Source organism: Melitaea cinxia, chromosome 3 (genome assembly GCF_905220565.1).
Source record: "Melitaea cinxia chromosome 3, ilMelCinx1.1, whole genome shotgun sequence".
Taxonomy (NCBI): Eukaryota; Metazoa; Arthropoda; class Insecta; order Lepidoptera; family Nymphalidae; genus Melitaea; species Melitaea cinxia.
Window position 1 is genome coordinate 4,531,001 of NC_059396.1, and position 16,112 is coordinate 4,547,112.

Genomic DNA, 16,112 nt, shown 5'->3' on the forward strand with positions numbered 1-16,112 from the left:
AAATTAACTGCACTCCTATTTGTTTTGCATTAGTCGTGTCAGATTTAAATTACAACATGATAAGTAAAAACTTTATATATTTATGAATATTAATGATTCTGCGATGTCTTCTCGAAACAATCTTTGAATAAACATTTGTAATTTAAATAATGGTAATGCTATTTTTATTTAAGCTGCATACAATTATATTATACCACAAAATTAGATTTTTTGATGCTTCGTAGAATCTAATGCAATAGAATAAAACATAACACTGAAATTTAGCGTTGATGTCTGTACAAAAACTCAGATGATATTAGAAATTTAATGCTTTTTGACTTTTATTTGAGACCAGATAGACAAACTAAATAGAAGTAAGACTTTTTGTGTGTAGTTTTGAGTCTATGAGTGTTTTGTGTAGTATTCTTTTTTAAATAGTTCATTAAATAAAATAAAAAACTTTGGTCTTAAAATGATTTGTGTAATAAAGAAAGAAAGTAATTTCTTCGACGATTTTTCGATTTCACCTCTGTTCATGCAGACAAAAAAAATTTATCACTGAAATAGAATCAGAAGCTAGATGCTTACTAGAATATTCGTATACCATACTCTTAAACAAATGAATTTTCAACTTGTATGTCGCATATTATTCGTTCTTAGGGCTAATCGTGGTCACCTCGTTCATCAGTCAGCTTTTGGCCACCCGCATCTCTGTCGAAGCGCGGGTAAAAACGCATTCACTTATATTTGACACAAAGAGTAAGGGCTCCATGTAGTGTACAACATAATTTGAAGAGGATTGAAAAAAAAATTTGAGGGATACTTTACAAGAAAAAATTGTGTTATTTTTCACTTTTGTATCTTTTTGTATCTTGATGATAAATTAAACTAGACATTGTTGAAGTTCGTGTTGCGAGATAGATACGACAAGACACTAGGGCCATCTTTTTTTATATAACTAGTCACCAAAATAAGCGTATGGCTCACCTAATGATAAGTGATTACCGTAGCTTATAGACGTCTGCAACAACAGAAGTATTGCAAGTGCGTTGTCGACCCTACCCCGGATTCCCCCCAGGAGCTCTGGTTATCTTACTCACCAACACTAACACAAGACTGCTTGAAAGGAGTATTATTCAGCTGCGATCTTCTGTAAGGTCGAGGGCATTTCCCCAGTCGGGCAGCTCCATATTTGAGCAGAAAATTTTCTGTTCCTGTGAGGGCATGGCTGTGCCCTACTTCAGTTAAGTTCTAACGCTGTATTTCTATGGAAATTATATAAGACACTTATTTCTATAGAATAAAGCATAAAGTCAAAAGTCTATATTTAGTCGTAACTCATTAACGCGTAGTCTATTATATATGTCATGTATATAATAATATATATATTTTTAACCACACTCTAATAATATAAATACCCCCTACCCCCATCCTGAAATCGTGACGTGTTTCGAACGCTTATGTAATAAAATAAACCCGAGTTTCACGTTTAAACCATTCGACTACTAAATCGTCATTACTTAAAGCAATATTATAATTGAATTTTAGATTAATAACTCTTTTCAATTAATGAGCCCACGCTCGCTTCCCACGGAGTCTCATAATTGAATTTCTTATTGGATTACGTTTTAATTAGGTTCGATTACATTATAAATGAGTGTCATTCAAACTCAGTATTGTTTCGATGCTTGATGGATGGGTGGAGATCATGGTAAACGTACGCTGAGCGGAAATAGCTAACGGCCAGTTTCAATACATATAATAGAAATGATGATGATGAGGTTTTTGACACAATTTTTTAAAATTCTTTGTGACAAAATGTGTCAAAAACCTATTGCTAGTAATCAAAGCCAGGTTATTGATAAAGGCCGTTAGTATTTTTTTAATGCATGAAAATAAAAAGTACTCAACTTATTAATTTTTTCCCTTTTTTTTAGAACACACACCGTCGTCTATTCCAAAGGTAAGCAATTTAATGCTTGTGTTATATATAGGTAACAGTCGGCTGATATGACCACTTTTTTTTCGATAAATACATATAGATACTGCTTACATATAAATAAATCTACTATTACTTACATATAGATATTTTACAACTAGACTCGAGGCGGGAATCGAGGTTACAACCTCCTGAGCAAAAAGCAACACTGCAAACTGCGCCAACGGGCTAGTTATAGTCCATTTATATACAAGATACGTTATACATTATTTAGAATGATATTGATTTATATTTCATATAATTATTTGAAGTGATAGTATATACTGAAAAGCATCTGCGTCGTGAGCAAATGTATTTTTATTAATTTCTTTCCCCAACGTCAACATTTAGCATACTCTTAACTTTATTCACTTTTCGAACCCTGACGTTTAATACCTTCGTGATTGATGCTGAACGGCTGTTGAAAATTAGTAATAGACGTTTTGTTTTATTTTTAAGACTTTTTTTTTTTGGCGATTATTGAATACATCGTTTTCGGTAGACAGGTTAATTTTTTGAGTGAATCGCTGGACGATACTTAAGTGATTATATTAGTTTTAGTCATTTTTTATTCTCATAATATGATGTCATTAAAATGTTCAACGATACAACTCTACGATTATATAAGAATAGTAATTCAAAGATCACGATACAGCAAACTTTATGTAACAACAATAAAACAAAAACCAGAGTCGGTTCTTCTTATATATATATATCTCGGTATACCCGAAATATTCGCTACTGCATATTTTTAATATTAATAAATAATTAAATACAAAACATATGTCATTAACCACGTCGAAAGGAAGTTAATAAAATACACCGTTCACTGTAAACCATTTATTTAATGGAACCCATATAATTCTTGAATTCAAAATTACCATTATTTTTTTGTACAGAAATACGTTGAAAACATAAAATATTAAGCTTCTTGCGAATTGACTCTTTGGTGTTACATTTAAAATTTTATTTAAACAAACCAAATGAAGTGCATTAGGAATTCCGATAAAACTATATTTATTTTTATTATTGCGACTTTTTATTAATTACAAACCATTTTGCTTACATCGAATCTTTGTATAAATGAAAACCTTAAAAAGAAAATAGAAATACTTTAGAGGTACCTACTTACAATAAATAACGATAAGGCATAACTGGACGGATCAAATAGCAATAATTATGTACTTAATTTGATTATTTACCTAATTTAAATCCATTACATAATAATACATATGTAGTTAATTTTAAGGGTATCACCGCACATACAATTCAATTTTATTACATAATAAATATAGGACTTTTAAATTTACATCGATAAAAAAAGAAAGGTATAAACGCAAAGCTTTGTCACAGACGATGTCTATTAATATTCATTTTTAAGACAAAGAAAAATTCTAATTCAAACGGCCATAGCCCTTTTTAATATTAATAGTCTTTTATATAAATAACCTTCAACACTATTGTCTATCACGAAACGAATAGAGCTCAACTGATGAGATCTGTGTGGTGTCGTTGTCTTAGCATTTCCAGCCTTAGTTCGTGTTCTCTGGCAGCCATTCTTAGTGCGGCGATGCTTGAACTTCTACGCTCTACTTCTGGCCCTTGATGGTTGGGGGGAGACTCGCTTCCTGGCGAAATAGGGGGTGAAACGGATGCGTGGTCAGGAGACTGTCGCGGAGGGGCGGCTAATCCAGCTAGTAGAGAATGGAATGGTGGCGATGTAGATGAATATATTGGTGCTGAGAAGAGGGGTGGTCGCGACAGTGGAGCTCCGAGGTACTGGGCGCCGAGGACTGGTGAACTGCCGTATCTATTGAAATAAAAGGAATAAGGTATTGTTTTTGTAAAGTGGTAATTCAAATATCAATCAATAAAAAACGATAAAATTTTAATATTGTTTAGTATCTTAAGTTGACTAGTATACTTCACTATTTCACAAAACGTTGTCTGGTGCATACTGCTAATAGCGGTAAGACAGTGTGACACAGACTTTGTGCACTTGACTTGTGATGTTTTATATTTTCTTTTTATTATTCTCCATTATTAAAATAGTGACTACAATAAAGATTGGTATCCATCTGTATATTTATCTTACATTGTATTATGGTAAAATTTTATTTAAAAACCTACCTAAAAGACGCCAAGGCGTTTGCATCAAATGGTTTTCTAAAACCGAAGCCAAGCTGTGAGAACGGGTTAGGCATGGACGCCACGACCGATGGTGGAGGCGCACCCCCTCCTCCCAAGTACGGATTGTATGGATGAGCCTGCGGCCCAACTTTTTCCTGCTTACGCCATTTAGCACGTCGATTTTGAAACCATACCTGTAACAAAGAACAGCTTTTAAAATTTTTATTTCTCATCACATGAAAGTATAATTTTGTTATATTAATTTCAAACAATGTACTTCTTATGTTCGTCAGGTGAATTAGTAAGAACTATCGCTCGAATGTTATCAGTTTTATCATATGGCGCCCCCTGGTGATTAATTTGCATGAATTTATGGTCTAATCAAAGTTTTTAGTATTTTTGAATTTGCCATTCCGCGACTACCTAATAGGATTTTTATATCATAAAACCTATTTTCGTAGCATTACGGTTTGATTAATGATAATTAATGATAATGATTGGGACCCCACGGTGATAAATCTAATACCCTTTTTTGTTGACACTACTCTACTTAAAATATGTCTGAATATGGATGGAAGAAAACATTTTAAATCGTTAAACTTCTTATTTCGATACCTAAGATAGTGATCTCTGAAAATTGTTAATCTTTAGAATAAATGTTAATATTGTTTAATACAACAAGTGAATGTTTTATTATACAGTATCGATTTGTATTTTGTACTAGTGACACATTACTAATACTAAGAAAAAAGCGTTTTTACTAGAACTGAACTTCAATTTAATTTAGTAACGGTTTAATAAATTATATTTTATTTAGAAACATTCAAGATTAGAAGATTAAGAAGCATCGGAACAGCGTGGTGGATTAAGCTCTGATCCTTCTCCTACATGGGGAAAGAGGCCTACCAATACCCAACAGTGGGAAATTACGGGCTGAAATGAATAAAAATCATATAGCTAGTACACAGATACACATATACACACAGTCAAATTAGGAATAGGTATGTTATGACACATACTATAGAGTAAATGAATATAAATGTGGGCAAAAATGCGGCAACGACATATTAATGAAAATGATTACAAATAATATTGGGAAATTATTGAATTCTTACTACTACATTTACTTTACTTACTATTAACATTAAACAACTGTATAGCAAAGATTTGTACTTGACTGTTATCATTAGTTACTGTTCATATCGAATTATTTGATTTATATAATCAGATTTTTAAATTTGAAAGTTCCATGATTGATAAAATATTTCTACAGACAGTGAATTGTCTCACAAAGGAACGTGTTCGACCCGTCAACCTTGAGGACGGGCAAAAAATAATATTGATTGATTTATTAGTCATATTGACCCAATATTACAACATTAAATATTTATAAACCCAAAACGGAGAAGAACTGTCATTATGTTAACAGATATTTTTATTGTATTTTAAATTTATTCACTTATGATAAACGAAGCCTGATAAAAAAAAAACACATCGAAAATGCATTTCTACAAATGTCGTTTTCGTTGGCGAATACTGTGTGAAACAAGAAATGTCTTATACATTCATAAAATCAAAAAGTACAAGTCAATTTCGTCCTAACCAGTTAAATTATAAAGTTCATTTTGTAACGGTGTTAATGCTTTCATTAAGTCTATTTTCGTATTGTAAACGTGATCCAAATGTTGGAGATTTTAAATTTATACGTAGTAATTGGAGGTAAACATGCAGTAAGAATGTAGTGTATTGGTGAAAAAAAGTCACTGACGAAACCAGGCGCAAGAGACATCTGAGAGTAATGACGTCATTACTATCTGTACTAAACTTATACAGAGGTTGACTTTTCTAGAGGTTGTATATGGAGGGTAATATCTAGAGCAATTGCCATAAAGAGGTATTATTTTGGCAGCTGATGTAGGCCGATATGATGTTTTAGCGTAGGCCATAAAATACAACCATCTAGTTAAATAAACATTAATTGAATATAAACTGGCGAATTTTGAATTGACATTCACAAAATGTACTTTTAAACCACGGAACAGATAACATTGCTGTTTGTACAAGTATCTATACATATAATAAAATGGTAGGAAGGTCAAAACTGTACATTGAATATTTTTTTGAAAGAATACTTGGGGTGTGATCTCCAATCGATACCGAAGCCAAAAATATAGTTTTTAGATTTTTGTCTGTTTGTCTGAATGTATGTCCGGGATAAACTCAAAAAGTACTGCATGGATTTACTTCAAATTTGTCACGAATATTATTAAGAAGTCGGGTCAACATATAAGGCTTATAAATTATCACGCTATCACCTACGGGGAACGAGCAGTGAACCTTTATTTCTTCAACGCATTCTGTAACAACGTGTAATCTAACGACGCATATTTGAATGTTGTTATTATGTTATAACAGTAGTACGATGCTACAGGCTGAATTGTGATGGCGATCGACATCATTTCAGCATATCAGAACTAATTAAAGAACAGTTAATTAAATATAAACTTATAATATTCGAAAGCAAATTGACAAAAGGAAGTTTCGAAATAAGCAACGTTACAATAGTAAAAAAAGAATTAAAATTCGTAGTAGTTTTATGGGCTTTGGTTTTGTTTATAAATTATACCTACTGTTTCACGAACATCATGACAAATTTATGTTTTTTAATTTTAAAAACACTTATCTCACAATCTTACTTTAATTATATTTGGAAATAATAATTTGGCCTTTCAACTTATTTTCGTTCGACGTAACGTACTTGTTATTTATCGATATTTCAAACGTAATTAAATAACCAGCGACACTCTATAAAACTTAATGATTTATTTTGATTAACTTCCTTTAAAATTATAATGACACAGTTTAATAAATCATTTCGATTTATGCGTAGGTGCAAAAAAATAATTGTGTTTGCAGGCAAACGAAGAAAAACCGACTTCAATTATATCGTCATGTAATACAATGTAGGTAGACGAAAAAATAGTCAAATAAATATGCATTATCAAAGATTACTCCAAAAGTTGTAATCAGATCTCGATGAAATTTAAATGTGACCACATGATAAACATCGGAGTTCGATTAAATTAAAATTCATTAAAATCGGTACACCCAGTAAAAAGTTATGCGGATTTTCGAGAGTTTCCCTCGATTTCTCTGGGATCCCATCATCAGATCCTGGTTTCCTTAGCATGGTACCAAACTAGGGATATCTCCTTTCCAATTTAAAAAGAATGATCAAAATCGGTTCATAAACGACGGAGTTATCCCCGAACATACATACATATATATATATATATATATATATATATATATATACACGGTCGAATTGAGTAACCTCCTCCTTTTTTTGAAGTCGGTTAAAAAAATAATGTAGTAACCGTAATTAATGTATATTGTAACACGCAGTAGGTTTTGTAGATGGATTTGTAGACTGATTGGTACGACGGCCGTAGGATCGATGTCGGTATTGACAATGGGTAGGGTTGTGTAGTCACTACTGAATGTTAGCATAGTTGACTTAATTATTTTATACATCATATGTGATTCTGGGCGGTTGTGTGTATTTCTGGAAACCTCAGGATTTACGTCCTACTGGGAACCGGAGTGGCATACGATTATTGACAATTAATTATTATTAGGTATTTAGTCCGTAATCATATAACAAACTTATATATAAATTATAGCTGTTAACTCTACTCGAGTTACGAAGCATAAGATGATAAGAGATAATGAATGAATAGTAATGTAATATTAGGATATAATTGATTTGTTTGAACGTCAAAGAGTAAAATATATTTTTGTGTTAAATTTTATTTATTATATCTCTTTATTGATAAAGGCTATAAAACAAAAACCAAAGATAGAAGGAGAACTTGAATACCAAATTACGCAAATTCCGAAATGGATTTATAAAAGAGTGTCTGAAAAATGCGCTGTGATTACTAACAGCTGGGTGCTGAGGTATTTATAAAGCCATGTACAGACTGAGCGTTCCTTTGTACGAATAGATATATGTACCTATGTTTTACAGTTGCAAATGTACATTTTGTCCATAACATAGTGATATAGGCCTTTTCCCCATGTAGGGGAAGGATCAGAGCTTAATCCACCACGCTGCTCCAATGCGGGTTGGCGAATATATTCCCTACTATGAGTAACGATCGCTATCAGGTGTACATGATAACAACCGGGACCGACGGCTTAACGTGCTCTCCGAGGCATGGTGGGGAGACCCACAAGGACTGCACAAACACCCAGACCACGGCAAACACCTGTATGGCCAATACAAATGTTTGTCACGTGCGGGGATCGAACCCGCAACCGCCAGCGCAACAGGTACAATCCATGGCTGTGACCTTTGCGCCAACGCGGCGTCGTTCATGGATATAGTTTATTTTGTGTTCAGTGGATCGCGCAGTGCATACGTTGCTTAAATCGAAGGATGCTTCTGCGCAGGTAACCGAACGTAATTTGTTCGCTAAATGCCTCTTAATAGTGGATAATTTGTAGCATCTTAGTGAAGCACTTTGGAGAGTTCTCATTAATTTTTATGTGTTTTAATTTAACATTCAAAATTACATGATATAAAATATTTAGGAATTTTGTACTAGGTTATTATTCTTTTTTTTCAGCTTCAATATTCGTTTAGAATCTATATGGGGTTGATTACACAGACAGGGCTTTTTTGGATACAACAGAGAAAAGCATTTTTTATTCATTTATACTTCATTGTACACCACAAATAAATTACAAACAAGGCATAAAGATAGTTACAGACAGTGAAGTACAATGGGCGGACTTATGGCTAATTAGTCATTTCTTCCTGATAACCCAGAAAAAGGAAAGTTTTTATCAAAATAAGGTAGGTGGTGTTGATGTATAATAAAATTCATATGAAGATTTAATATGGAACTCAAGTTTATTATGATTTCTTCTAAAATAAATCTTTAAAATTATTCTTAATAAAGACAAACAATTCTTATAATTCTAAAAATACTGTTAACTCCTATTTATTTAATTTCTATTAAAAATAGCCTCTGGTACTGGCTCGGTTTATCCGTACACGCCTAATTTGTATTCAGATAATTGCTCCACCAGAACACACGGCGGATTCAAATTAGCGGCCGATGTTAATGTCTTTAGTGTCTGATTAAGGAAATCGTTTTTTTTTTGTAGTTTCAAACTCAGAAGCGATGTGTTAACGAATTGTATTATTAACCTTTGCTTGATTCAGTTGACTTAGTTGTACTGGCAGTTCTTTGTATTTATGTCATATATATGATAGCTAGGAGTCAGTGCAAAATATCGCCTAGTTAAGTTACCTTAGTTTTGGTCACACTTTCTTATGTTTTAAAAATTACAAAAATTATGATAATATGATAAAAATAACGAATGTATTTTATCTTACCTGTATTCTTGCTTCTGTTAATCCTATTTTCATCGCTAGTTCCTCTCTGCAACAAAAAGAAAAATAACTATTTATGGTTATTACATTGCAAAATAAGATAATTATGTAGATTAAGTTCGAAGCCATTATTGATTAGTGGGAGACAGATATGGTATGTGGGATTTTTCACTTATTGGTAAGGTAAGAGGTGAGATGATAGGCTATTATAGAGGTTGTAAAATAATTTGTTAAGTAATAATTGTTGATCATCATTTCATCATCATCATCATTTCAGCCTATCACTGTCCACATGACAAAGCTAATAGTTTGCTAGTAACCATTTAGGAACTGTAGCCTTTATTTTTATGTTTGATTCAATTAAGGGTATGTCTATTTTAGTTTCTATAAATTTATATTGACTAAATTAATGTTCTTACTGTAGTTATTATTGTTATATGTGTTTTTTGTTTATTCAGTTCATCAGTTCAGCCTATCGCAGTCCACTGCTAGACAAGTTCGCGCCAAAAAATGGCGGAAACTCATGTCTATTGCCCATAGTCACCACGCTGGGCAGGCGGGTTGGTGACCGCAGGGCTGGCTTTGTCGCACCGAAGACGCTGCTGCCCGTCTTCGGCCTGTGTATTTCAAAACAAGCAGTTGGATGGATATCCCACATCGGTCGGCTTTTTTAAGTTCCAAGGCGATCATAAGCTGCATATTATTGTGTAATATAAAAATATAGTTGCGATGGTACCAACAAGCAGTAAGGGAGAACACCGTAAATATATTATAATTAGCTTGGCAGTGCCTCTTTTTCTTTACAAGTTAACGTGGGTGAAGTCACGAGGCAGTAGTATCTAATAAAATCGCTATGGCTGTCCAGGCTGCTCTGATGATGTGATTTTACCAATAGTTTTTTTTGGTTAAAGTAAATTTTAATTCACTTTGATAACGGATATCAAATTCATTTAATAAATTAGATTTTTTATTATTATTATCTAAGTTTTTCTTTGTTAACAATATTTGAGCACAAGTTACGATATACCTTTGCCTATTTCACAACGAATCGGGTTTGATATATCCTCATGAATTAAGCTATACTGAAATACTCTGTAAATGTCATATCCCAAGGCCAAGGCCTCTTTTATTTTATAGAGTAAAAATTCGACTTTTCTACGCAGTGGCAGGTTTTTTTTTAATATTACTAGATCGATAAACAAACGCGCATCAACAACAAACAACGCTTATAGACATCTGCAACACTAGAAGCATCGCACGCGCGTTGCCGACCCTATCCCCAATTCCTCCCAGAAGAAAGGCGAGGAAAATGGCGAACTTTCTCATAATACAGGATAATACAGACATATATACTTATTACACTGACCTGGTAAAAACGTCCGGATAGTGCGTTCTTGAAAAGGCTTTTTCTAATTCTTCCAATTGAAAACTAGTGAATGTTGTCCTATAGCGCCTCTGTTTTCTTTTAGGTGCGAAGTCATCTGCGTCATCGCTGTCTGCAGACCCTGGAGGAGGCCTTTCGGAAGCTGGTGATTGGTCAGCTCGGGACAGTTCTGGCGTGGTCCTTGGTGAATCATCTTTTTGCGTTTCAGATACTCCCATGTTCGCGTACTTCTGGTACGTGTCTTGGTGATAATATTCTGTGAAATAAAATATGACGTTAGAGACGAGATCATATGTTTGCATTTTTTTACTTTTAACTGATTCAAGCAAAGCTTTTGGCCATTGATAATATGAAAACGAAATAAATACAAAATTTTAGGATGGATGAATAAATTTTTCATGCAAAGAGTACAAAGATGATTGTAATGAAATTTGTAGGAACGTATACTCGTATAACGGGGCTAATCCAGTACAGGCTTTTTATCCCGACATTCTCACGGGATCAGAAATTACGCTGTTAGTATATATACAACTATAGTATATATACAACTATAGTATATATACAACTAGGTCGGCAAACAAGCGTACGGCTCGCCTGATAGTAAGCGATTACCGAAGCTTATAGACGTCAGCAACAGCAGAAGTGTCGCAAACGCGTTGCTAACACTATCCCCAATTTCCCCAGGAGCTCTGGTCACCTTACCCACCAACAGGAACACAACACTGCTTGAAAGCAGTATTATTTAAAGTCGAAGTGAGTAGGAAATTTCCTGTTGTGCCCTACCTTAGTTTACATTTTGTTTGTTACATTTAGACTTAAATCTACTTTGCCGAATACCGGAATTTTTACACAGATAACTATAAAATAACTTGCAAATACAGTCGCAGTTCAGATCGTCTTCATAAATGCGAAAAATTAACTTTATTTAAATACATTTGAATTCCAATTTTTTGTCATGCACCAACGGAAAATATGCAATCTTTAGTTAGTATTTCTGTCGAGAAGCAGGTCAGGGGTGCATATTTTACTTCGCGATTAATTTGATATTTAAATTTTAATTAATTTAATAACAGTATACGAAAATGTTTTAATATTAACAGAAGTTGATACTTTTAAGGCGAGAAATAATAATGGGAAAGATATCTTTAAGCGATGAAATCTGTACATATTTTTTTTATTAATAGACGCAAAAACTATTGATATGTCCATTTACTATATTTCTTACTTATCACTATTTTTTAACTTTTACTTCAGATGAATTTTATCTTAATTTGTGTTTTTGTTTAAAAAAATCCTAAACATTATACTTGCATAAGTCATGAATATTATTAAAACCAATTAAGTTTTAATAATACCCATATATATGCCTTTAATAAAATATTTTTGAACATTAATGTCTCCTTGTCTCAAATTACTGACTCTCCCCAAATATTTTTAATAACTTAGTACCGGTTATAGCTGCTAATGCATACCTACTGGAAAAATACCTCTAACTCTTAGCTCTTACACGTAATGCGTATGAAAATGGTATTTTTAAAGGTTAACATTAAAGAGTGAAGGCCATAAAAAGTGTAAAGTTTTGTGTAAAATATTTCACATATTGTATATAAAAATATTGGTCTTCTGTCGCTTTTATTACTAGTTCTTAGTAAATCAGTTATGTAGTATAAGTATAAGAAGTAAATATAGAAATAGACTAAGAAAAAATATCAATTCCGTTTTGTATCATTAGATTAATTGTTCGATAGGTGAATCTAATGAAAAATACCGACTTAAAAAGGAAGGCGAGGTTTCAATTTGACTGACTTTTATTATGTGTGTTACCTAATAACTGTTTACTGGGTCTATTAATTTTGATGATTCTTTCTTTAATCGGAAGCTGGTACTTGTCATGTAGTCCCATTTCAATTTGATTGAGACCTGATAAGTAGTTTTTGAGTTATTCTTAATAATGTGTATTTGACTTCTTATTTTATACTTGTTGATATTAACTAAGTCGGTTTTTTTTTCGATTCTGAGCAAACACAATTTATACAAGACCTTTATTCAAATTTACTGAATTCTAAAAAATTAGATAATAAATTAGGAGGTTAATAACGGCTCATTGTTTAATTAAGTGATAATAAAGGCAATAATTAAGATCGATTTGCTCGTAATTTGTGTTAATCACTTAATTTGCGTGTTTTCTTGCACGAAGTATAATTAAAATGATGTGTAGTAACAAAATTACTCAAGTAATAAAGTGTAAGCGCGACCGTGTATTTGATTAAAAGTCTAAATTACTGTTACAAATACTAATAATAAGAATATAAATATACATGTGTTTGTATATACAGAATGTTCGACTCCTAGCTGCGTTCGCTTAAATGGGGGTTCTGTAGTAGTGATAGCTATCACGTTCCGTGGGACAAAAAATCCATTTTTAGATTCGACGTTGTTTAAATAGACAAGCACGTAAGCACGGCTATACTTTACATTAAAAAAATATTGTACGAGAAAAAATAATTCGTAATATGCGGTTCTTTAGTTGTATTCATTATTATTTAGTTAGTTCGGCAGTTACTTTTAATATTTCACTTCATCGATGTTTTTAGGGCTAAAAAAATACTGGCCGGTAATATAGAAACACAGAAGCACTTTACCAGAGTAGCTAGGAGTCGAAAATGCTATATATGTGGATTATAGATGTTCTATGTGGTAATAAATCAATCAGGAGGTGAAACTACTGTTTGTAACTTAAATAATTGTGTTTGCTCGCAAACGAAAAAAAACCGACTTCAATTTCATCGACGAGTAATACAAAGTAGATCGACGAAAAAATAGTAAAGTAACTACGCATTATCAAAGATTACTTAAAAAATAGTTATCAGATCTCAATAAAATTTATATGTGACCACATGATAAACATCAGCTTTCGATTAAATTAAAAATTATCAAAATCGGTACACTCAATAAAAAGTTGTTGCAGATTTTCGAGAGTTTTCCTCGATTTCTCTAAGATCCCATTATCAGATCCTGGTTTCCTTATCATGGTACTAAACTAAGGATATCTTCTTTCCAACAAATAAAGAATTATCAAAATCAGTACATCCAGTAGAAAGTTATGCGGTATAATACAACGTAGGTCGACGAAAAAAGCGTCAAGTAAAAACGCATTATTAGATATAATTCGAAAAGCAGTTGTTAGATCTTAAATAATTTTAAATGGGACCAATAGACACACACCACCTTTCGATTAAAAAAAAATTGTCGAAATCGGTTCACCCGGTCAAAAGTTCTGATGTAACATACATAAAAAAAAATACAGTCGAATTGAGAACCTCCTCCTTTTTTGGAAGTCGGTTAAAAAACTAATAATCCTACAAAGATTTTAGAGTATAGGTATTGTAGAACTATAAGGAACGAATAAAAACTATTATATGTTTTTTCTATTTATTGATAAAAGTTGGGTAATATAACAAGTTACAATGACATCAAACGTTTATCATCATTAACTTGATACTCATGCATTTCTATATAAAGATCTCGAAATAAGAGGCCACGTCATGAAGTGGTGAAGTAGATTTTATACGCTCGCGTTCTGGCAGTTTAATTTTGACACTATTATATACCCGAGTAGAAATTTTTTAGTCTTCCTTATAAGGACCGGACCAGGCATGCCTGATCAGGACTAGATAAGGTATGTAACACAGATGATTTGTCTGGACCTGATCAGGATGAGATGATATGCCTTACCATACTTGATTATATTTTACATCAGGCTATCCTGATCTGGACCGGACCGGGTCCTGATCCAGTATGCCTTACCATACTTGATTATATTTTACATCAGGCTGTCTTTATCTGGACCGGACCGGGTCCTGATCCATTATGCCTTACCATACTTGATTAGTCAGACTTGTCAATTTGATGTCAACTTCAAAAATATTCTCTCTAAATTTTATTTTTATATTTTATTATTTCGATCATATTTCTTGATTAAATTGACATCAAATTGCATAAAATAATTCCGACAATATCGGAATTACAAGATTCCGCTTTAACGTTTTTTCTTTTTCAGATTTCCTGAGCGTGGCGTTGCCGAGCAATGACGGCGGCCTGAGGCAAGCAGCCGGGTGCCCCTGCAGCGGGTCTCCGTGCTGCCGACGCCGCAGCAACGCCATTATAGTGACTTTATGTGTGTGTATTTAAGTGTACATTGTTTAGTGCGATAATATGTCAAATAGTTTTAAAACAACCAATGTATCTCAACCGGAACTTTTCACTTGTCCAGAATGCACTAACGGAAAGTTGTTTAGGGGCCGCAAAGGCTTAAAAAATCACACCACCCGTTGCCACAGCGATCCATTAGTGCATTCATTACCTATTTTAACTGATACTTCATCAACCGTAACCAGTGATAATAATTCGGTTCCATTTGAAAAATTTATTTTAAAATGTCACCAAAATATCCCGCTTGTTAAACGAGTTCCTAGAGGAGCGAGGATGTCTCTAGCTAGATCACTATCATCTGTAATTAAAAAATGTATTTCGGACACTGATTCGGCCTGGCAAAATCTTTTTTTGTTTTCCTACAAATTTTTACATGTTGATAAAACCAAAAATGGTTCTTTATCAACTAAATTAAAACAGAATAGCTTGTTAGACATTCCGATTATCATTCCTAAAAACCCACGACCTTTATATTCTGATTCTAGTAAAATTATTGAAAATAAAGCAATGGATGGAGACCTTAAGAATGCAGCTCGCATTCTTTTCTCTAGTGATACCCTCGCACCTTTTGATAATAAAACGCTAGAAGCCTTACGTGAAAAGCATCCCTTACCGAATCCGGCGTCCTTGCTCCCAAGTCCACCTATTTTCAATAATGTTTTACAGGTTAAAGATGAAGACACCTATGCTGCAATTATGTCGTTCACAAGTGGCTCTGCTAGCGGCATAGACGGCATCACACCACAACATCTCAAAGATCTTGTGAGTGTCTCAGCCGGTGACGCTGGCAGGGCTCTCTTGAATGACATAACCAATCTTTGTAATTTCATGTTATCTGGCAAGGTATCTTCATCTTTTTTGTCTCATATTTACGGTGCAAGACTATGTGCCTTTAACAAAAAAGACGGTAATATCCGTCCGATTGCTATTGGGACCACATTTCGCCGTCTGGCGTCTAAATTGGCATGTAGACACATAGTATCCAGCCTAAAAACAAAATTTCAACCAATACAATTGGGCTTTGG

The 16,112-nt window shown here is 33.2% G+C and overlaps 1 protein-coding gene across 1 annotated transcript in view; it reads right to left on the minus strand.

Moving 5' to 3' along the window:
- Positions 1-2,782: 2,782 nt before the first annotated feature.
- LOC123669321 (homeobox protein aristaless-like) overlaps positions 2,783-16,112 on the minus strand; it is an 87,111-nt gene continuing 73,781 nt past the window's right edge. Inside the window, exons 2-5 of the mRNA XM_045602930.1 lie at positions 10,858-11,131; positions 9,495-9,540; positions 4,088-4,281; positions 2,783-3,767 (exon numbers count right to left, since the gene is read on the minus strand). Of these exons, the coding sequence (XP_045458886.1) occupies positions 3,443-3,767; positions 4,088-4,281; positions 9,495-9,540; positions 10,858-11,131 (839 nt within the window). The 3' untranslated portion in view covers positions 2,783-3,442. The remainder of the gene's footprint in view (positions 3,768-4,087; positions 4,282-9,494; positions 9,541-10,857; positions 11,132-16,112) is intronic.